General features: G+C 40.2%; 1 protein-coding gene across 1 annotated transcript in view; it reads right to left on the bottom strand.

The window, feature by feature from the left end:
• The window catches only part of TRPM6 (transient receptor potential cation channel subfamily M member 6), a 92,654-nt gene that overhangs the window by 33,951 nt on the left and 36,162 nt on the right, over positions 1-22,541 (bottom strand). Inside the window, exons 18-26 of the mRNA XM_044446202.1 lie at positions 18,946-19,101; positions 17,368-17,511; positions 16,172-16,300; positions 11,058-11,309; positions 10,177-10,351; positions 8,582-8,696; positions 5,598-5,797; positions 4,045-4,177; positions 1,610-2,769 (exon numbers count right to left, since the gene is read on the bottom strand). Coding sequence (XP_044302137.1) covers positions 1,610-2,769; positions 4,045-4,177; positions 5,598-5,797; positions 8,582-8,696; positions 10,177-10,351; positions 11,058-11,309; positions 16,172-16,300; positions 17,368-17,511; positions 18,946-19,101 — 2,464 coding nt within the window. The remainder of the gene's footprint in view (positions 1-1,609; positions 2,770-4,044; positions 4,178-5,597; positions 5,798-8,581; positions 8,697-10,176; positions 10,352-11,057; positions 11,310-16,171; positions 16,301-17,367; positions 17,512-18,945; positions 19,102-22,541) is intronic.

Here is a 22,541-nt window from a genome sequence, read left to right as displayed (position 1 = left end):
TAGAACTGAGGCACCTGAAACTTGACATGTGTGCTCAGAAGACCCTAGAGGTATGCTCCTGGGAACTATTTGGGTTTTATAATGCATTAATTTTAATTAATTTAAATACCTCCATATGTAACACCTTCAGCCATTAGGGCCAAGTTTCCCTAACTAGCATTTAACTTCCCTAATGAGCTATCTATCTATCTATCTAGTCTAAAGCTTTTATATACCGTCCCATTACTGACATCTTGGGATGGTTCACTGACAGTTTATTTTATTTTTAGTAAATATAGTTTGAAGCAAGGGGAGATTAGGAGGACATCACACAGAGGAGCGTACAGTAATGAACAGAGCTGTCTCTGGGGCTCCACAGAGGGGTGCCAGGAGGCATGGCTTCCACTAAAACAGGGCAGGCATAGTGTAGCCAACTCTGATACCTACGTAAGTTTGCTTGGAGACTTTGCTATCCTAAACTAAAGGCTATTCCAGGACTGTTCACAAGTGATCAATGAAAAACATGGACAATGTTAATGTATTTAGTATCTGTGCCTTTCATATTTTAACGGACATTTCTTTTTAAAAGTACCAATAGTAAATCCTTGACTGATGGCACTTTGATGAAAATGAAACTAACAGATAAGCAGTTCAGTACACTTTTACCTCTTTAGCACTGCCTTCCTTATTTGTCTGCATATTTGAAGATATATTACTATCACCAATGTTATCATTCATCTAATGCTTGTGAAATGTAACCCTATGGATATGTATTCAGTAGTAAATCTTACTGTGCTTAGTAAGACTTACTACTCGCTAGATCCATATCTGATCTGTGAAAACCCCTTGTTTTTTCCAGGGGCTAGAGCTTGCCAGTCTACTGCTGTGTAATTTTTGACATGAAATGTCCCTTTGAGTGTTAGTTAACTCAAAGGTAGGGGTCAAGATTAACTATTGGTGGTCAATGGATGGTCCAACCCAATAACCACAGCTATAACTAGGTTTGTGAAAATCTGCAGGTTGGTAGGTTTTCAGTACCCTGAACCTTGAAGCTTGTTTCAATTCATATCCATTCCAAGTTTTTTTTTCCTTTTTTATCCACACAAACAGATGTGCATAATTTCAGTGAGCATTTTTTAAAAAACAGGTTTCATGTACAGTTTTCAAATGTACTCATTACTGAATGTACTTTTGTTTACAAATTGCACTTCAGCTCAGAAATATGTTGGATTCAAATACAGGTTACATTCAACTCTGCATTCAAAGAGTGCAAACTAGGTAAATTATGGTCCAAAATGAACCAAAAATGAATTTCTCATACTATATCCTAGCTCTAACCCAACAATGATCAAGACCACATTCCCTAGGTAGCTGTGAAAGCCTTGAAGCTTCTTCATGGCAAGTATTTTTCAGCAGAGTAACATTCAATCATTTAAAACATTGATATCCTTCCTTTCTGAAGAGTTCATGACAGCTAACAAATGGGAAAGAAATACCAACACGATTTTAAAATATTTGAAATGTAAAATACAAAAAAAATCTATTATTAAAAATAAGAAAATACACGGTAACAGCAGACTGAAAGATAAAACCCTAAGAACAGCAGTAAAACCAATCTGACAGCATTCACCAAACAATGTGTGGGCATTGCCTTTTATTTTGCAGGGCTTTTCCACTAGGTCTGCATGGTCAGAGGAAAAACCACTCTCTTTGTAGAAAGGCCATTTGTTCCTAAGCGGATTGATCCAGACCGACATGCTGCGCCGGAAGGGGAGATGAGACTGTGAGCTGTCACTACTGTATTCTGATCTGTCAGAACTGTAGGAGAATGATTTGGATTCCTTGATCTGCACATGTCGAGAGGTACAGCTGCAGTTTTTGTTATCAAGAGAAGGAAGGCATGGCTGCTGCCTTGATGTACTGCTCAGAAAGCCCTTTTCGTCATCCGAAAAACCCCAATTCACATAGCCTCCTTCTGTTTCCTCACTATGTTGATGAGAAAGTTGAGAGATATCACTGGCAACGCTAGATGTTTGCATGGACAAAGGTTGTTCGACTGGAGCCTCACTGTTCTCCTCAGCTGGCAAGCACTGCGCTTCCTGACCCTGACTGCAAACTGGCTCATATTCTGCAGCATCGGCAGCACTGTGTACATTCAGCTGTGCAGTGGGGCTGCCATGCTTGGTTTGGGGCTTAGTTTTCAGTCCATCTTCACTCAGCTCATTCAGCCTAGTTGAAAAGGTAAGACTTAAGCCAGCATCTTCAGAGGCTCCTGGTTGAGCAGAAGGAACAAGAAGAAATTGTCCATGTCCACACCTAGGAACTGATTTGCTCCCTGAAGACGCTCCAGAGGTGAGAGTGTCATTTTCAGTGCCCTGCTCCTGATGTTTGTGTGTGGATTGTATCTCACTGCAGTCTATAGGACCATGAATGGGATGATGACCTCCTGCTGACCACTGGTTCCTTGCCAAGCTTCTCTGAAGGGAAGGGGGCATGCTGTAGTAATTGTACTTCTTTGCACTCACACTTTCCATACTGCTCAAGACCTTGGAATACATAGCATTGCTCCAGCTATGAGGAAGCGTCCGACATGCTTGATACTTCTTATCAACAAGAAGGGCTTCCTCAACTTGCAAAGTGTCCACAGCTGAAATGACTTTCAGTGTATCAACAGTTAAAACTGAGAGGTCTTGCAAATGTCCCAGTTGGCTGTCCAGGGCAAGCAAAGCATCTTTGATATAAAATACTTTCTCATGAACTTCCTTCAGCTGGAAAAACATCTCCTGTACTCTAGGAGAAAAGAAAGTACATACATTATAACATCGCCATCATGTGCATGTTTATTAACGTAATGAAAATTATTTTCCTTTTGCAACTGATCAGTGAAACCACTCACTATACAGGGGACAAAATGCTTAAATAATCCACAGGTGATTTAACTTAATGCACTTTTCTAGTCAAATTAGTCTTTGGTACAGTCCTAAATGTAGGACTACGGTCCTAAGAAAACCTGAGCAGCTTTTACAAACTACCTATCTAAAAGCCCAATTGCTGGCACTATAATGGACTTCCTCGTTTAAGGTCCAGAGAATGACTGCAGTAAAGCTTTCTCTAAATATAAAGAGGTTTGGGCCAAGTTAGGATTTAATTTGGAGAATGCTGAACAGAAAATGTACACTACTTGGCATTGCTTAAAGATAAAAAGAGATGCAGATGTAACAAATAAGTAAATGAAATGTACAGTCAATGTAAACAGCTGTAGAGTGCTAAAACTCTGCTAAAGAGTGCAAGAGAATAATATATTATGCCTTATACTTTTGATAAATTTGACATCTGCTGACCCTAATAAAAGAATACATACATGAAAACTTATGGATATGTTTGAAAGGAGTGTGTAAATGTGGCTTAATTTTGTACTTTTAATAAAAAAATCTTCAAATCTGCAATAATGCTGGTGGAAGTAGAAACAAGGACTAATGAGGGGACAATGTTTGTGAGTAAGTCCTCCTTTGAGTCTTCTCATAGTTCATGTGCCAAAGACACATTTATTGTGGGATGTAGGTCTACCTAAACCTCAAAACTTCTTTCAACAATGAGAGGTTGTTCACTGCTCAAAACCAATTTCAACCATGATTGATTAGGATTAGGAAATATGTTTTAATAATACAGCTGTAAAAACCTTTCATTCATCTATCAGAGGTGCTCCACATCCACCCCAACATCTTAGTTTAGGAAATTTTACTAAAACGCCACCTAGTAATTGTTCATGCTCTACTGCTCCATTTGAAAATGGTCTGAATGTGGTGTCCTTTAAAGGTGGCACATTTTGCTGCATTTAATGTACTATGAGAGCTCAAAGAGCTCCCAAATTTTTTTTTCTAAAATGGCTGCCAGTCAGCACAAATATACATATAGATAATCATACATTTCTCAAAATACTAGCGTGAACATTTTGAACATACTGAATTCTATATATTTAGGACTGAACCTCAGCTCATTTCTATGTTACTAAATATTTGACAGACTTTGGTGAGACTGATATTGCCATGTCAAGAGCTTCCCTACCTTTCTGTTGTCACACGGATTCTTTCACTGTCACTGGAATGGAGACTCTCATTCTTCTCATGAAGGTACATTTCTACACACTGCTCTTCAAAATCATGAAGTTTTTTCAATTCCTCATCACTAAGGTACAGCTCTGGATGATGGCAACAAGGAAGAGATGTTAAAAGTGTTGACACAGAATGTCCTGTCTAAGGGCCATAACTACTTCTCTCTGAAGGAAACTTTAAGTGGCACCAACAGTGCTGTTTTCTTGCACCAAGGAACAACTTCCAGGCTTTTAAAACCTTTTAGGGTGCAATCCAATGAACTGGGAAAAATCCCCAACGAATTCATATGAGCCTGGATTCCTCTGAGAGGACCCAGTGGATTCAGAAGTGAGCTTACTTTCTCAAGTTGTGTGAAATCTGCAAGGTTTCCTGAAAATTCCAGTGGTGGATTCATTAAAAACAATTATGAAAGCAACTAATAAATGTTGACTTTAGATAGTGCAGCTCTGTTATGCAATTGCTCTATTATGCAATGAGATTAAGCCAATAATCCTATAGATCAGCTTTCCTAACTTTGTCCCCTCCAGATGCTTTGGGTTAAAACTCCCAGTTTTCCAGACTACTGGCCATACTGGCTATGGCTGATGGAAGTTGAAGTTGAAGTCTCAGATATCTGAAAGGCACCAAGTCTGCCATAGATTGTAATCTAATTTAGAACAATATGCGATCTCTCTCTCTCTCTCTCTCTCTCTCTCGCTCTCGCTCTCGCTCTCGCTCTCGCTCTCGCTCTCGCTCTCTCTCTGTGTGTGTGTGTGTGTGTGTGTGTGTGTAGAGAGAGAGAGTTTTTTATAGCTTTTGTAAAAGAGATAAAGTACAGAAAGAAAGAAAAAGGTAAAAGAAAAATAAGACTGCCAAGGAATCTTACACAAATATAACATATACACTGATAATCTGCAAAAAAACAAAAACAAAAACAAAAAACAAAAAATATATGTGATCTCTTGAGGAATTAAACAGGTTCCTGAAACTGAGTATTGGCTGCCAGTATCCACAGGGTGGTGCTATTTTCTTACATCATCTTATATTTTTGTAATTCATTACTAAACTGGAAATGTATTATGGAATGTATTAATGTATTCCTGAAATAGGAACAGCTATGGGGAAAGGGGGAAGAAACTTTTGTTACATTACTTCACACAGAAATCATGTTGATCCATGGCTTGAAGTACATGGAACAGACCTTACTTTTGTGATTTATATAAGACAGGGGTCTCAAACTCAACTTACCTGGGGGCCACTGGAAGTAGCGTCTGGGTGAGGTTTGGCTGCATCAAGTATTCCACCACTGTGGTGGTGGTGGGCCGCTCATCCTGTGGCCGGCCCAGGTGCCGCCAGTGCTTTGAAGGCCACAGGGCCCCCCCCGTGCCCCGCCCATCTTGGCAATTGGCCCGCGGGCCACGAGTTTGAGACCCCTGATATAAGATAAATACGGCACACCACAGAAACACTGTTTTGGATTCAGAGACATTGTACATCATTTGGTTCTTGGATAAGATAATTGCTTACTCAGTTCAACATGCCCCTCCTCGTGATCCAGTTCATTTGGCAGCCGGCGATGGCACAGGCAGTTTATGAGGATGCCGATGTGGCTCAGTATGATGAATGGAGGTGGCAGCCACGGCTTTTCATGATACATCATGATGTAGCGGTAGCGGTTATATTTCCACAGTTTGTTCGATATGGATTTCATATCAAAATAAACATGACTGTAGGTTCCAGGAGACAAGAGAGGAAGTAAAAGATTCATTTGGCACCTTCCTAGGTAAGTTTTCAAAGATAGCTGCCTGTGTGCGTAGTATTGCATTCAAATTAAGGCAACCAAATAACAAAGGTAACTATTTCAACAAAACTCAAGTAACAAAGCGATTTGGCAATGAGACATCTATGTGCACAGAAACTGAGATTTGCAAAGCTTGCTTTTGGTTCGGGACACATTTCTTACCAAATAGTGGCAGTGATTATATTTATAAGGATTTCACTAATAGATCACAACAGACATGCATGACTGGGAATAAAGATTATATAAGGTAAGCCAACACACAAAATACAGGTTTCTTTAACTCTCCATTTTACATCATACATCTTACAAACCCAGGCAGCTAAGTAGTTGAGTAAGGGCCGTGAAGGAGTAGCTTTACCTTTTATTCTAGACAATGTCTAAAGTTTCATCCAGAGTTTGTTTGTTTGTTACAATTGTGTGCCACCCAATTGTGCCACAGCACCTCTGGGCAGCTCACAATCATGTTTAAAAGGCAATAAGAACCAATGACATCATATTAAAAATAGAACATCAATAAAATACAAGCAGAAATACAAAGGTCAAATGGCATTAATTATTCAAGTATTTTTTATAAAGGAAAGTCTTCACTGGGCACCAAAAAGAATGTAAATAAGGTGCCAGATAAATTTCCTTGGGGAGAGAGTTCCAGATATGGGTGTTAGTTGCAGAAAAGGCCCTCCCCCTGGCAGCCATCCCTCTCACCTCCTTCAGGGATGGGTCACACAGGAGGGTCCCCTGTGTAGATCAAAAAAGCTGGGTAGGCAAATATGGGGGCAGGTGCTTCCTTTGTTTATTCATAGGTAAACATAAGCAAGCATCTGTTAAGAATATTCAACAGTCTAACTCACTTCCTAGATAGGGATACGGGGGCATCTACCAATAGTGAGGGCCTCCGACACAGCTTTACGATGGATTCGGCTTATTTCTTCTGTCTTTCAGCACAATCCATTTGGGATGCCATAAGCCCCCAAACAGGCTACCCAAGCAGCCTGCATTGGCATCCTATGTAGAGGAAGAGGAGCAAAGAAGCGTCCTTTACTTCTGCACTTCGCTCACCTGCAAATCAGCTGGAATTTTGGACATCTGACTTAAGCTGCTTTATACAGGGAGAAGAGGCTGGGGGTGCTGATACATGGTAGCCCCCGTCACCTGCTCTCCCCACAGAATGCCCCCATAACTCCTTCCCCAAGGTTGTTCTTAGGACATTGGAGAAGCAGCTAGTGTGTTTCTTTCCACGCTAGCCATGAGGGATAGAGATCCTAACACAATTTTTTTTCTGATTTATATCCTGCCTTTTTCCTACAAAGGGCTCAAGGCAGCTTACATCATTCTCCTCCTCCATCTTATCCCCACAACAACAACCCTGCGAGTAGGTTGGGCTGAGAGTCTGTGACTGGCCCAAAGTCACCCAGTTGGCTCCATGGCCAAGCGGGGACTAGAACCCAGGTCGTCTGAGTCCCAGTCCCACACTCTCAGCCACTACACCACACTGGCTCTCTACTCTGAGCTCAGAGAGATTTTGGATAAGGGAATTTAAAAAATCCTATGGCCCCTGAGATGTTGTCTAGGACTCATAGAATTTCTCTGTTAATCTTCAACTTCAGTGACCAATATACACTAGTACTATATCCCAGTATTGTAACAATGGGATTACTCACATCTTATCTGTTTATCTTTTCTATTTATCCCTCAATATTCCAGATTTTTCTAGACTACTTTTATGATTACTGTTATTGCAGCCTCCCTTATTCTTTCCTCATAATGATTCTGATGTGATATGAGGACAGGAAATCCATGGGTTTTTTTCTCCTGCTTCTTTTTTACTGCAAACCTACATAGCTACACAGCTGTGAAAAATCATGCATTTTTTAAAACATTCATTCTTACATGACATTGAAGGTGCGCATACAATCAGATGGCTCAAAATAATAATCCCAAACTGAAATTGCAGCTGCCCTCCCATTTCTCCTGCAATAGTAGAGCTATCTAGTAGCTGCAAACAGTGGAAACACAAACTACCTTTGTGAACGTTCAAACGGTTCCTGGTTTTCCTTCACTTGAATTGCACATTTGAATTGGTGTGCAGCACTTAGGTAATAAATAAGGTGAACACTGAAATGTATGAATTAATGGGCTTTTCTATACAAGGAATTGATTATGTGTTCATCATACCCTAATCACAGCTGTTTATTGGTTCTTTAGACAACAAGGTGAACCTCCACTTCTCTTCTGTGTCTATCCAGCCCTTTCAGAATTGTGTATTTTAGAGCAGGAAAAATGCAGCACTTAATCATGAAAGCAAAATAAAACCTCATTTCCCTTTCCTTGTTTGTGCTATTCCACTATTTCAGAATGCCACTTAGAGTTATATAGCAGAAAAGCAGGAAAGAAAATGCTCTTCCTGTGGTGCTCAGATCTCAATTCTGTGACAAAAATGAAAAGTGGATACAGCAGATCAACAATGATTAATAGCCTCGTGTACAAAAGCAGTGTATCCCTCCAGAGCAGCAACTCTGTGTGTGTGTGTGTGTGTAAAAAGGCAGAGCAGAACCTCACAAACAAAAAAGGCTTCAGGATAGATCTTGCTCTTAACATCGTAGCCATGGAAAGTTCACTTTTATTCTGTTTTTCTGCCTATAAAGCCCCTGAGCTAGGTCCCTCTGCTATCATTTCTAGCAATAATGCCAATCGAAACATCCTAGATACTTACTTGAAAAAGGCAATCAGCAAATTGACCATGATGATGTATTGCACAAAGAGGTAGACAGCTTGAAGGAATGGTGTGAGGAAGGAACCGGGCGGACATTCTGGGTCTGATGCACAAGCTGTAAATTTAAAAAAAGCAGGCTCTGTATATAAAACTGGCATAGAATTGGTAAGCTATTTAATCATACATTCATTCACCATTCATCGGTTAAGAGTTCTACCTAGGATAAAAACCAAGCATCAAGCTTCACTGACTTCAATGCAAATGAATGAATAATTAACAGCAGTAAAATGCAGCATCTCCAGCCATTTAAAATGATTTGTTCTACACTGCACAGTAAGAAAGAATTTTTCAGATCAGAGGTTCAGTTTTAAAGACTGAAATAATAAAATATACAGGTTCTTTTTAAAGCATATATCATACGGATGTCTATTTTAGTTTATACTAAAGATGAAAAAGTACTGAATTACATCTTCATTGGAGAATCCCCTGTGCTAAAGCTCAGGCTGCAATCTAAGATGCCTGTGCTCAGATATACCAGGGCCCAGTATTGCCTTGCAAAATATCTAATTATTAAAAATAGTTGTAACATTTCCATTGTGAAAATTACCTTTGCACCCACTTATCCTCACTACAAACTTACGAGGTCAGTTAGTAATGATATTCATTTAACAGAGAAGAATCTATAATTCCAATGAATTAATATTGACCTTATTTCCATTTTATAAAAGAGAGCTATATGAGGTACAGGGCAGCATAAAAGGGTGGTGGTGGCCTAAGAGCAATCTGGGCTTATTCTTTCTCCTGGTTTCAGTGGGTCTGGTGAAAGTATATGGCAGTGATGCGCTAGGCAGCTGGTCTTTGCTGGAACTTCCTCTGCTCAATTGCCCTTGTGGATTTCCACCCAGGGGTCACCCACAACTGATCAAACCATCAGTTCTGCCTTTTCCCCCTTAATAGTTCCCCACTTTTTTCTTATTTGTTAAGAAAAGCAAGAACATGGCAGGTGTGGAATGGGAAAATGGGAGAGCTACCAGTTGAAGACAAAGTTTGGTGGCCCAACATAAATCTTGCCAAGGGAGGAAAGCAACTGCACAACAAACACCTCATCTGGAAACCCCTTTTGACATCCCACCTGCCTCTGCTTCAGGTTCTGGCTTGAAGGGTCAAAGACAGAGAGCAAAGAGATCTCAGAGGGCTCCAGGGTTGTCAGAAGGGGTTGGAGAGGCAGGGCTGATTGGCCACTTCTCTGATTACCTAAAAGTGATTGCCGCTCGAGCCAAGGAAATGGCATAGTGCCAAATTTTATCTCTCATTTACTTTTCAGGTTGCAGCAGAAATAATCTTCTACCACTTCTACAATTTTTAGCCCATAAAAGGTGAGTGGTTGTCTTAAAAGATATGCTGCACAGTTATTTCCAGAGAAAGGAGTAGCCATGTTGGTTGATTGCTGCATAAACAGCAAAGAGCTTTGTGTTAAAGTAATGCTGATATTATGAAATCTTGTGCCAGAATAGATCTGTTCTAGATCAAAATTGCTGTATAATTATGTACATTTATGTTGCATTCATTGAGCATTTCACAGAAAGAAGACTTACCATCAATTTCCCCTGCATATACTTCCCCAAACATCATCCAATAAGGCTGAAATACAATATCTTTTGCAAGAGTCCATGATGGCTGCTCATGCGGAGAGAGTATGGCTTTCCGAGAAACTCCAAAACTTAACAATACAATAGCCATCATAATTACAATATAGAACATGTTTGCTGTCTGCATGAAAAAAGAAAAGGAGACACAGTGGTCAGTATAGGGTGGCTTTGAAAGCAAGAAGGGGAAGAAAATCTTGTGATCATATTCTTTTGATTTGGATAAATTTGGCCGTTCAAATTATTTAAAAAGTGAAACATCTCATAAAATACATTCATGCTCATTTATTCAGAAGAAGCTTTTCTACATGGGGTCCCATTTAGAATTCCCTGCACAAAATGATTTCACCAGTTGGATTCTGCTTCTCATTCCTTGAGCATTCTTACAATCCATAATCACATTATGGAATTCATGCTATCATGAGATACAACAGCCATTAGACTTAAATGAATAAAAATTGATTTAAAAAAGAAGGTGAAGACTGCCCATGATAGTAGCTAAAGAATGAAGCCTCTGTGTTCAGAGTCAGGATTCCCCTGATGCCATGGACAAACTTCCAAGACACCTGGATGGAGACTGCTGGAAACAGAATAACAGATGAGATGGCCTTGGTCTGGTCCAGCAACACATTTCTTATCTAAAAACAGTAGCAATGAAGAGCTGTCTTTTTTTTCCTGGCATGGCTTCTGCTACATGAAAGGCAAAATTGAATAGAGAAGATTCAAACTTCATCTGCTAAAATACTGTCACTCATGTAGCCACCGAAGCCTTATCAGAAGAAAAAAATGGTATCATCACTGGGGACAACACTTTATAGCTAAATACTCACCATTTTCCCAATCATGGTCAAGTATGGACCTGCATGTTGATTCACAGCAAAGAAATCGAGGAGCCTGGTGTACCAGAATATTATATCCAGGCAATATATTAGCCTTCCTGCTGTGTGAAGTGGAGGTTCAGCCAAGCGTAAGCCAAAGCCAGTCATGAACAAGAGGATGGCAATAGAATCTGTAAAATTCCAGTACTCATAAATCCATACTTTCACCTTTTGGCTGAACTTTCCTGGCTCTGAAATAAATACCTAAAGGCAGAGGGAAAGTTACTTGAAACCCTACTTGAAACTGTTAGCTACATTATGTATTTCATGGAATGATGTGAAGAGCAGAAGGGAAAGGTGAGGAAGACACTTTTCCTCATCCCTCTCCCCAAACCATCAATGTGTACCCAACATCTCAACTGTTCCCACACACATCTCACAAAATGAGCCACATGCATGGTGTTCACACAGAACCTGTATTATAGTGATGTTCCTATCAGAGTTTTCTTGGGCAGTGTTTTCCATAATTCACTACAAGATCTCATTGAACATGCCATCTAAAATGCAAAAGAAACTACTACAGAACATGGCCCTAGAAAACTGTGTGTTGTATCCTTGCAGTCTTTAGGAAATTTTAAAAACAGGCATAAGCCAGCTGTGACATTCCATCAGCTAGCAGAAGCTAGGTTGCAAATTATGTACAAGAATGACTTGTGCATTACGTATGTTGTGCATTACATAAGGGTAACCCATTGTGCAACAGGTTGTGCCTAGCTCTTGTGTAACCCATTGTGCATTCTGCCTATACAACTGATTCTACAAGTATAATGGCAAATTACTTGTGCAATGGAAAGTTTCAGTGGAACTCCAACAGTGCTGAGTTTGCAGAATGAAACCACTGGGTACTGTGAATAGTCTCACTGGATCACCTTGGGCAAGCTGCCAGCTCTCATTATCAGTTTTCTTCTCACAAAATGGTAATTATAATAGTTTTCATGATGGGGATGTATCAGAGAGAAATGCAGAAATGTTTTTAGATACTATATATGCTCCAGAATAAGTATATTGTCATGTTGAGCAGTTTCAAAGGAGACTAATATCAAGGGCAGGATGTTTCATTCATTTATTCCTTTTTCTTTCCTTCTATAGTGATTCAAATCATGGAATTTTGCCTTTTTGAAGAAATATCTTCCAGAAAAATGAAGAAGGTTAACCTGACCTGCTCTATTTCTTCCTGCTACCCAAAAAAGCTCACTGTAAATGCTGGCGGTGTTGCTGCTTATCTTTAATTTCCTTGTATGCTCTTGATTTTCAAGCAGCATGGAATAGTCACACCTTGGGTGGTCCCTTGTCAAGAAGTGTGACTTCTGTCTGCAGGTGCTTCCAAACAAGGCTTTTATAGTACATTCACCCTGCCTCATTCATGGATTTTTACAGGTGGTCCATTTATAACATTTCCACTTCTTATTTTTAATCAGAAAAAATAACAAAAATCTGTTAAGGAATGAAAAGACAGAATAGCTACATGACACCTTTTGATTCAAAGTGCTAGGAACTTTTCATCTGAAAACAACCTGTCTTTCTTTCTTGCCTGCTGTTACAAGTGGGTTTTCTCCCCTGACCTCTTACTAGAGGATCAGGACAAAACTAAAGCAGAACCCTCCATGAAAGAAATTAGGAGAGTAAGTACTCGGAGGAGGGCTTTCTCTGCGGTGGCGCCCAACCTATGGAATTCACTCCCCAAAGAGGTCTGCCTGGCACCGTCGTTACCGGTTTTTCGGCGCCAGGTAAAGACCTTTTTATTTAAACATCATTTTAATTGTTAAAATATATGATCTGGCCAGGGCAACTTCTTCTTCCTTCTCTTTTCTCCTCCTATATTATTTATTTACTTATTTTATACTGTTAATTTTAATTTTATACTATTATGTTTGAAACTCAGTGTATTTTTGCATTTAATGGTAATCTATTATGTTCTATTGTATTTCAATGTATTTTATTGTGTTGTAAGCCGCCCCGAGGCTTCGGCAAGGGGCGGCATAGAAATGTTAATAATAATAATAATAATAATAATAATAATAATAATAATAATATGTTAAAGATGGCCAGCTAGGTTGGCTTGGTGATACCAAGGAAGAGTATTGCAGAAGTCATTACCAAGAGACACAAGCCAAGCTGGAAGAGTGGCCATTGAGGAAATATGGCTTAATGATAGGAAGTTGATCCAAACTAAATACCTCTCCTCCTTTCCAATCCAAAGAAGCTGACTCTGCCTCCAGGGTACTTCATGCTGCTTAGGGGCTGATCATTTGTGACAGCTGCAGCTCTACCGTTAGTCTGTCCTTTTAACCTGACACCATGCAATTGAGCTAATGATGTTCCATCTGCCCTACCCATTTTGATACACTCAACAGAATTTCCCACAGAACTTGAAACTGAATGGGTCTTTATGTCTCTTGGATTTATCTCTGGGTTTGCTGGGTTTGGCATTTCAGCTGAAAATTCCAATCCCATCCCATCCCCAGAATCGGAGGCAACCACCTTTGACGGCTGTATTATTGCACTTCCAGTGGGTCCAATCACTCCATCCTCATCATTCTGGGCAGAAGCTCCATTATGGTAGACATGACATCATTCATGGCTTGCCCTGACTAATTGTACAAACCCTTCTTTTTACAGCCTGTTGGAGGACCTACAGTCATTAGAAAAGTGGATGCACCAGTTTGTGAGCCCCAGGGCTTTTCTGCACAAGGTTCCTAATCGATTGTTAATGCACTGCATCCACTTTCAGTTTTGCCACAGAACTGATATCCAGGCAGTAGACAGTGCGTATTTCCTTTCCTCCTTTTCCACTATAATTGCTTCTGGCAGCACTATGATATAGCGCAGGGTTGACCAGACTGGCTCAGTAGAAGAGCCACATATGGCGAATGTTAGATGTTTGAGAATCACAAGCAGGTGCCCGCAGGTGCCAAGCGGCAAGTGGGTGCCCATGGGCCGTAGCAGCAGGCAGTGAGCAGCAAGTGGCAAGCGGCAAGTAAATGTCCACAGGTGGTGAGCAACAAGGCATAGAACAAACTCAAAGAGCCACATGCAGCTCATGAGGCTCAGATCGGCCCTCTTGATATAGTGGGATACAGCTAACACACAAGAAGAAACTGGGTTTTCTTTCTTTTTCACAATTAAATGCTGCATTTCTCTGCTCTCAAAGAACATTGCCAAAAGTGCTAGCCAGATGCAGAAGCAAATCCAGAAGGTCACAATAATGTATAAAAAACTTGCAAAAACCTAAGTAGGGAATGATAATAAATGCCTCATGCAGAAAAGCCTCCATTCAAGGTGCTGGTGCTTTGATTATTAAATGTGCTGATGGCTCTTTAATGTGAATTAAATTAAGGTAAAGCAGCTGGGATGCAAGGTCAGAAGACTGAAAAATCTTTGTTTGTGCCTTTGAATGTCATACAAACATTATAACAAAACAAAAGCTTAAGTTTACATGTTGCAAGGTCACAAAGCATATGTTGTATTGTTCTGGCTTGTTAAACTTGGAAATGAATCAATCAACTGCTCCTCAGACTCTGAACCCTCAATGCATCTCTGCTCTTCCTACTGAAATGTACTTCTCTTTCTGTTTATTATTTAACTAAAGTGACTACAAGGGTACAATTGTTAAGTGTATGTGTGTGTGTGTAATAAACTAGAGTTTTGCTGAAATGGAAAGATAAGGTTGTGTATGACAATAAATATTGCATAAGCCCAGGAGGCATGGAAAAAAGCAAAGTAGCTCTTGTAAGTGAAGTAATAAATTAGTTTTACTTTGGTATAAACAGAAAGGAACAAATCTTTGTCACTTATCAAGGACACACTGATCCCAAAAGGGAGGTTTTCAAAATTAGAAAAGTGGGAAAGGACATGTTTCTTCCTTGAACAGTCAGAGTGCCCCAAAGGGCTTTTTCAGCATTGCTAAGCAAATTGGGAACTGGAATCTTTGGAAAGTCATAAACAAGATTCTTACACATTATACAGCAGAGACCAATTACACACTGCTATGATCACACTGATAAGCAACAAGTGAAAGTGTGATGTTAAAATGTTAGCCTCCAGAGCTTAATGGGAAAAGGCATTTATAAATAACTTCATCCAAAGAAGTCTCATTGAATGGAATGATGCTATTGTTAGTAATAACAGTATTTTAAGAAATGAAAGGCCTAAAGGTATGGCAATTACTTGATACGATCTAAAGAAAACATGTTGCCACTGTTGCACATAAAAAGCTCCTGAGAAATTAATTAAGCATGTCTAAGACATGGTGTTTTGCAAAATTTTACTCAGTAGACCAGAACCAGAACATGAGTTAAGTAATTGCTTCATGAAAGAACAGTCTCATAGTTCCACAGATAATTCTGGGAGGCCTAGTTCAAAACCTCTGGAAGATGCCACAAGAGGGAAGGCTGATCTAAGGGTTACAAGTTATTCTTCCTATCATTCATTGCAATGCGAAGGAATATTGTACTACTGCTGCTGAAGTCAAACTACCTCAAGTTTTTTCCTTTCTTTGCCCTCTCTCTCCCTCTACCCCCACCCCCCTTTGCCAAGGAAAAAGTTCTGGGGTTTATTACTGAACAGATACAAGAAATGACTTTTAATAAGAAAAGTCAGGCTAGTGTGTAAGTAAAACATGGAAGCTTTACTGAAGTCCCTAAACAAAAATGTTACCATGAAGCAGTCTAAGGGTGACTGGGGATTGCTGGGAGTTGTATGCCTCTTTTCTGTATAAACATGCACAGGATTATGCTAAGGAATCAAAAGGAAAAAAAAAACTTTGCAAAAACAAAAAAAATGCTGAAAAGAACTGCAAAAAAATTCCTAGAGATTAAATTCTATATACATTATACAATTAAATGCATATGGCACAGTAAAAGGGGAGTTTTAGAACACTCAACACCCATACTCTGCTTTAATGTTACTCAATTGCCTAATTTTGAAAAATACAGTTCTCATTTTTAATGTTTAAGTTCATTAAAACCTATGGTGACATCTTTCTCCTTGTATATGCTAAACTTAATTGTAGGCACAGACTTACAGGACACAGACAGCCATAAAAGCAGAATAAAAGAAGACCCCACCTCTCTGACTTTCTCAATTGAAGTGGTGAAAATGTAGATAATCACAAGCCATTCCTGCACGCTGGGTGTTGGTTTCATCTCCACCAAGACAGTGTAAGTAAACAGCATGAGAAAGGCCAGATAGGCCATCTAAAGAATACAAATACACATTCCATGTAAACAGACACAATTGTGGGATAAAAAGTGAAATGTTCTCACAACACAACATCTCCCCTCCTCCAGCATCAGTCAGGTAAACTCTTCAATGTAGGTTTGCATGAGCAACAATGGAAGGAAGTCAGGTGCTCACAGAAGTTCTGTATAGTAACATGCACAATGCAAGAGAGCAGAAAATTATGCCTCTCAGATGTCAGGACTTTGCATGGCTAAGATCCACGAGTTTCAAGTTCACACACTACTGTTGTACAAAGGTGCCCAATTCAGTGGGGGCACTTTTGCGGGTGAAAAAGTATTATGCAATCAGCCCTATGAAAAAGGCAAAGGTGCAGAGGGTGGGGGCACACAAAGATAATGTAACTGAACATATTTTACAGTACCTCTTCTAAAGGCATAAATAGCTACTACCCTTTGCAGTTTTCACTCCACCTCAGGGGGAGAGGGGGATTCTTGCTGAGGAGCAGAAGCAGCATCTAGCAGCTGTTCAGTTGCCTGCCCGGTCATTTGGGAGGGTGGGACAGTGAGAGGTGGCCCTGCTAACTGCTGCTCTTCACTGCTCTGGCCTGATGGTTGGCTTGTCAAATGTCTGGGAGGTGAATGAATAGAAGGCCACAGTACGGAGGGCAGCCTGCCGCAGGCCACAGTATCCTCTTAAGGACCCCCCTAAAGTCTGGAATGCAGATAGTTTGAGGAAATCTGGCGTAGATGTAATGCCTGTCACTGAAGCCATGCAGTGTTTCACTGAACATCCTCCTTGTCTTACTAATGGAAGTTCTCAAGAAGCTGCAGTCAAATATTTGGATACCTTTCAGCACCACCACAATTTCATTCTCAAAGAATGGTAAAGAATACATTTTCAGACAGTTAATTGGCCACTAGAAAACTCAATCCGTACATTTTAAGAAAAATGCATCAAATACCAATATTTTATTGGTTTAGCCATGAGTGGCTATCATTTCACTGGCAAGTGGGGTGACTATGTAATCCATATTTTTAAAAGCATTTGAGTGAAAACATTTAGAATATCAACAGTGACTAACCGTGTGAAACCAGAACTTGACAATTGGGGCATTGTAGAATTCATAGACCTTTCTAGTCCCGGGAAGGCTTCCCTGCTCAGTATTGATGGGAAATGTCTGACTTTCATGTTTCTTTTCAGCTCCTATCTCTAAATCACATTTGTTCTATATAAACAAACATAATGTTCTTGTTAGAAGTCAGCCAGTAAGACAAACAAAATTCTATTATCCAGCTTATATAAGCAAAAGAGAGAAAACTAGAACAACTTGTTGAAATGCACTATTTATCATTCTCCATTCATACACAGTAAACCATACTATCAACTTAGCATTCAAACTTAAATTATCAATGTTAAAAATTAATATTGAGCTTATTGTACTAAGCTTGAAATCAGAATACTTTGTTCAGTTGTAAGGTGTTTTCCTTCAGAAAAGGCATTAAAATGAACCCTGGAGTGAAGGTTCAAGATTTTCAAAAAACTCTAAGACTGCAGTCAACTCCTGAATTCCTAGGAATGGTGACGAAGGGACTGTAACATTCTGTGGATACCCTTCTGAGCAGAAGGGGGAAACAGGTTTGCCTTCGGAATCTTTCTTGCTGTGGCAGAGGAAACTAGATTAAAATGTTCCTGTATACATATCTACCCAGAAGTAAATCACACTGCTTTCAGTAGCATTTATCCCTTGCAGCCCCTCTGCAGTGTTGATATTCAAATACACACAGAGAAGTGGGGGAGTTATATATTTTGGGATCTTTTTGGTTAATCATTTCTTACAGCTGCTTAAAACACACCATCTTCCTGTGGAACAGTACTGCCAGTTTAGCCCACTGAAATATATACCATGGAAGAAACATAGCATATAAAATGGTCACAATATAAGTGGAAGCCATGTGGGATAAAATGGCAGAAATCTCACAAAGAAGTCTAGCTGGGGTTTGCCATGTGACACACCAGTGAGTCAGACATTACAATGCTGATAAAAATCTCTAGTAGATTCTGCCATAGAGCTCATAGTTGTCAGTCTTATACAACCCAAGCGAGGATCCTTATGCAGTCCAGATTGCACCATCCACACACAACGGAAGTGATCAGCAGACCTGGAGAAAAAGTAGAGTTTGCAGAAGTACTGCACGTCTTTAGGATAAAATTAACCTAATGGGAAAGTTCCCTGAGCAGCCCCATGAAAAGTGGAAATCTTCAGTGGGTATGGAATGCTGACTGCCTCACAGGGCAGCAATACAGCAGAACTGCTGTCAGCAACCCAGTGGCCTCCACGTGTTTTAAATGAGAAGTTCCACATGTCCTAATAAGTACATGATTGTACGGATCTGGAGGGTACTGGCTTGTCCGCACTGACAGAGTTTCCTGGAAGAGGGATAGCGATTTAAAACCATGAGCGAGAGCATTCTGTGCCACACTTGTAACTGTGTCATGCCAAATGAAGCCTACTAAAGATAAACAAATATTTAGCCTCATTTAGCAGAATCGAAATCTCTAGTTTTGACTTTTTCTAGCATACACAAAATGCTTGCATGTATTTAGTAAAAAAAAAGCCCCAATTTAACAGCATTAAATCTATAGCCGGTACGATACTAACCAATGGGAGGTCATCTTTAACATTGGAGGTACTGGGATCCCCATAGTACCATGTGAACTGATGGAATTCCTGTGATTGAGGTACATGGGACATCTCAGCCTTGCTTTTGAACTCCAGCATCAAGATGGTAGGAGGCAGAAGAATACTCAGAATCACCTGGAAGCACAGCATGTGGTTACTAAGATCTTGCATAATCATATGGTTACTACGAATTGATTCCATATAATTCTTTCACCTCATCCTAGCATGGATGAGGCACTAGACAGCAGCAGCTGATGCCTCCAAAACATGAGGGTGTTAAGGTCCCACCAACCCTGCTAAATAGCTGTTGCTATAATTTCTCTCAGTGCCACTGCCCGGAGTTCCTCCATGCTGTTCCAAGCCAGCTTTGCAAAAGGGAGCCCCTCCCGTTGAGACCAAGTTAGAGGAACCACCATTAATGAACTTTAGCAATTGCAAGAATCACATTTTAAGAGTAAATAGCAGGCAGAGGAGGGCCAGTCTGATGTATGACCATGGTTCAGGGGCTATAAGGGCCATAGCTCTTTGCCTCCCACTATGATGCTGATCTAGACTATAAGGCATGGAATTTCTACAACCATCCCAAGGTCATGGTCCGAATCAGGCCTTTACTCCATCTATCTAACTTCATTTCTGTACTGTTCATAGCCAGATCTCTCTAAGTGGTTTACAGCAAAGTGTAAAAACAATAAAAGACAGTAGGTAAAACATTAACAAGAATTAAAAATTAATTTAAAGTAGCATAGAATATTAAAAGACAATAAAAAGAAAATAAAAAGACCCAGCCAAAAATGGGAGAAATGAACCTGGATAATTGTGTCAGGCCCCTGGAGACTAGGGAGGTATTTATTATTTATTTCAGGTTTTTTATAACCTGTTCAATTAGCTGAATTGGCTCTCAGAACAGTTTATAAATCAAACAATCTAAAAACATAAAACATATAATCTGTTATAACTAATCACAGTATATCAAGGGGCAGTTACAAAGGCAACAGTAACAAGACACATGGTACAACCAAATCACACTATGCCAATGACTAATAAAACCCATCCATTTAACTGTTAATTTAACCATGCATTAACAATTAAAATGCCAGGAAAATTAGAAGGTTTTAACCTGGAGCCAAAATAAGAACCATGTCAGTGCCAGGCACACCTCCCTACAGTGCTGATTTCACAATCAGGGAACCCCGCTGAGAAGACCCTTCCCCTTTTGGCCACCTCCCTTACTTCTTTTAGAGGTCACTCCTGGAGAAGGTCCTCTGTGGATGGCCTTAGGGTCTGGGTTGGTGTATATGGGAAGAAATGCTCCTTTAGATATCCAGGCACTAATCTGTTTAGGGCTTTATGCATTAGTGTAAGCACCTTGAAATGGGCAAGTTAGGTAGTTAGCTGTATATTAATCTGCACAAACTGGTATTGTAGAAATAGTCTTAAAGGGGGAATGCTATGGCTTGTGTCAGGAAAGTTCAGAGATTTATGAATGATCAGAGAGAAAGAGATTGTGTAATTTCACTTATTTAGCTAGAGATCCAGAATTGTAAGTTTGTTCTATCTGTTTGATCTCAGTTTGTGTTAACCTTGGGCTTTTCTACATGAAGCATCAATTGTGTATCTGTCCTTTTCTACTCACGGTTATTTATAAGTTCTTTAGATGACACTGTGACACTCTATTTTCAGTTCCGGGTCTAACCAGCACTTTCAGCGAGTTTTAAAAAAAATCAAGCTGGGAAAATGTGGAATTTCATTGTGAAATCAAAAGAAAACAGAATCTTTTCTGACATATTTGCACTATTCTACTATACCACAGTGCCACCTAGTGTTCATGTAGCTAAAAAGCAGAAAATGCTCCTACTGAGGTAGCTGGGATCTCAATTCTGCAATGAAACCAAAGTAAATACAGAGGATCGACAGCTTTGGGTGGAAAAGCTCTTTATATAACATGTTCTTTGTATGGATTGCTTGTAATACATGCTAATTATTCTGTAGGGATCTGATTGATTATTTATTTATTTATTTATTTATTTATTGGTTAATTTTCTAACCTACCTCATTAGCCATAAGGCTTTCTGGGCAGGTTGCAGCATGACGAATATATACAAATAAATCTGATACAATTTCTAGACATTTATACATCCCACCACCCACCTGCAAGTAAACTGCATGGAATCAGTTCCTCTCCTGTTTCTCCCTTGCCCTCCCGTGCTGTTCTTTTTCATACACATTTAGCACTAGTTCTGCAAAAAGCCACTGCCTTCTTTTGCATTTAGCAGGAGAGAGATGCTGATTTTGCATATCTCTCCCAGATATTTCCAAAGATCACAATGGAAAATGAAAGCAGTCCCAGCAAAACATGCTGGGATGATGCAGCTCCTTGCAAGCTACTATTTGTGGCAGAGAAGGGTTCAGAATCCGTGTGTCTTTGCTACATGCTAAGCTGAGTGATCCAAACGCAGTAGCCAGCATTGACTCTGAAAGCAATTTGGAGACAATCAAATGTAGGAGTCTGTTAATCAGTGTTTATTTCAGCAGGAAAAGAGCCAAGGTGTTGGCTCTTTCTGCGAAGTTGCAGAGCAGTTGTTTTTAATGGGCAAAAGTGCAAGGTACACTGCCTTCCCCACAGTAGCTGTAGTCAGAAATGCTTTGAAAGAGATCGTAAACTGCATCATACATGAGAAACAGGAAGGAGTGCCTTGTAAGAGCTTCACTGGTACAACTGATTTCTCAGGCCTCACCTCTCCATATAATCTTTGCCCGTTGTTTGTTGTCGCAGGATTGCCTGCAGTTTCTGTCCTGCCTTTTACTTCCCATGACCAGAGATGACACCTTTGCTACAAGGACTTGAGTGCAACACACCACCTTTAGGGGCCAAGCTGAACGTTCCCTAACAGCCGTGGTGTAGTTCAGTCTGCTATTTCCTTTCTTGTACACACATGAGGGCCTGATCCAGATTAGGTCCATGGTGCTTTGGGAAAAGGAAACTTGGAATCAGGGGAGACTTCCTTCGTTCTTTAAACCCCTTCAGTGGATTGCAATTTCAAGGAAAAAACAAGTGGGAGATGCTTAAACTCTTTTCTCCTAAAGTGCCATGGTCTTAATCCAGATTGGGACCACACAGCTTTCCAGAAAGTGGAAGAAAAATAGGAGACCATTTGCACTAATGGCAATTACTGCTAGTGGAGTTGCGCCCCACCTCTGGAATAGGCTCCCCAGAGAGTAAGCCTGGTGCTCTCACTGCAATCATATTGGCACCAGGCAAAGATGGTTCTATTCTCCAGACGTTTAGTAATTGAATAGTGTTTTTAAATCACTAGTTGGGAGTTGGAGGCACTGCCTTGCAGTGGTTCCACTCCCACCTGACTGGCCCATTCCAGAAGGTGGTGCTGGGGATTATGCCGCTGGGAGAGGTCATCCTAGGATTTGGGCTGCGGAGTCATCAGTACACTGACAACACCCAGTTCTACCTCTCTTTTACATCTAGTCCTTAACCAGTGCCTGGCTGGGGTAACGGGCTGGATGAGGGAAAATAAACTGAAGTTTAATCCAGATGAGGTCCTGTTGGTGGACAGTTTAGC

This window comes from Varanus komodoensis, unplaced genomic scaffold (genome assembly GCF_004798865.1).
Source record: "Varanus komodoensis strain SLA01 unplaced genomic scaffold, ASM479886v1 scaffold5, whole genome shotgun sequence".
Lineage (NCBI taxonomy): Eukaryota > Metazoa > Chordata > Lepidosauria > Squamata > Varanidae > Varanus > Varanus komodoensis.
Note: the sequence above shows the minus strand (reverse complement) of the source record. Positions and strands in the feature narration are given on the sequence as shown.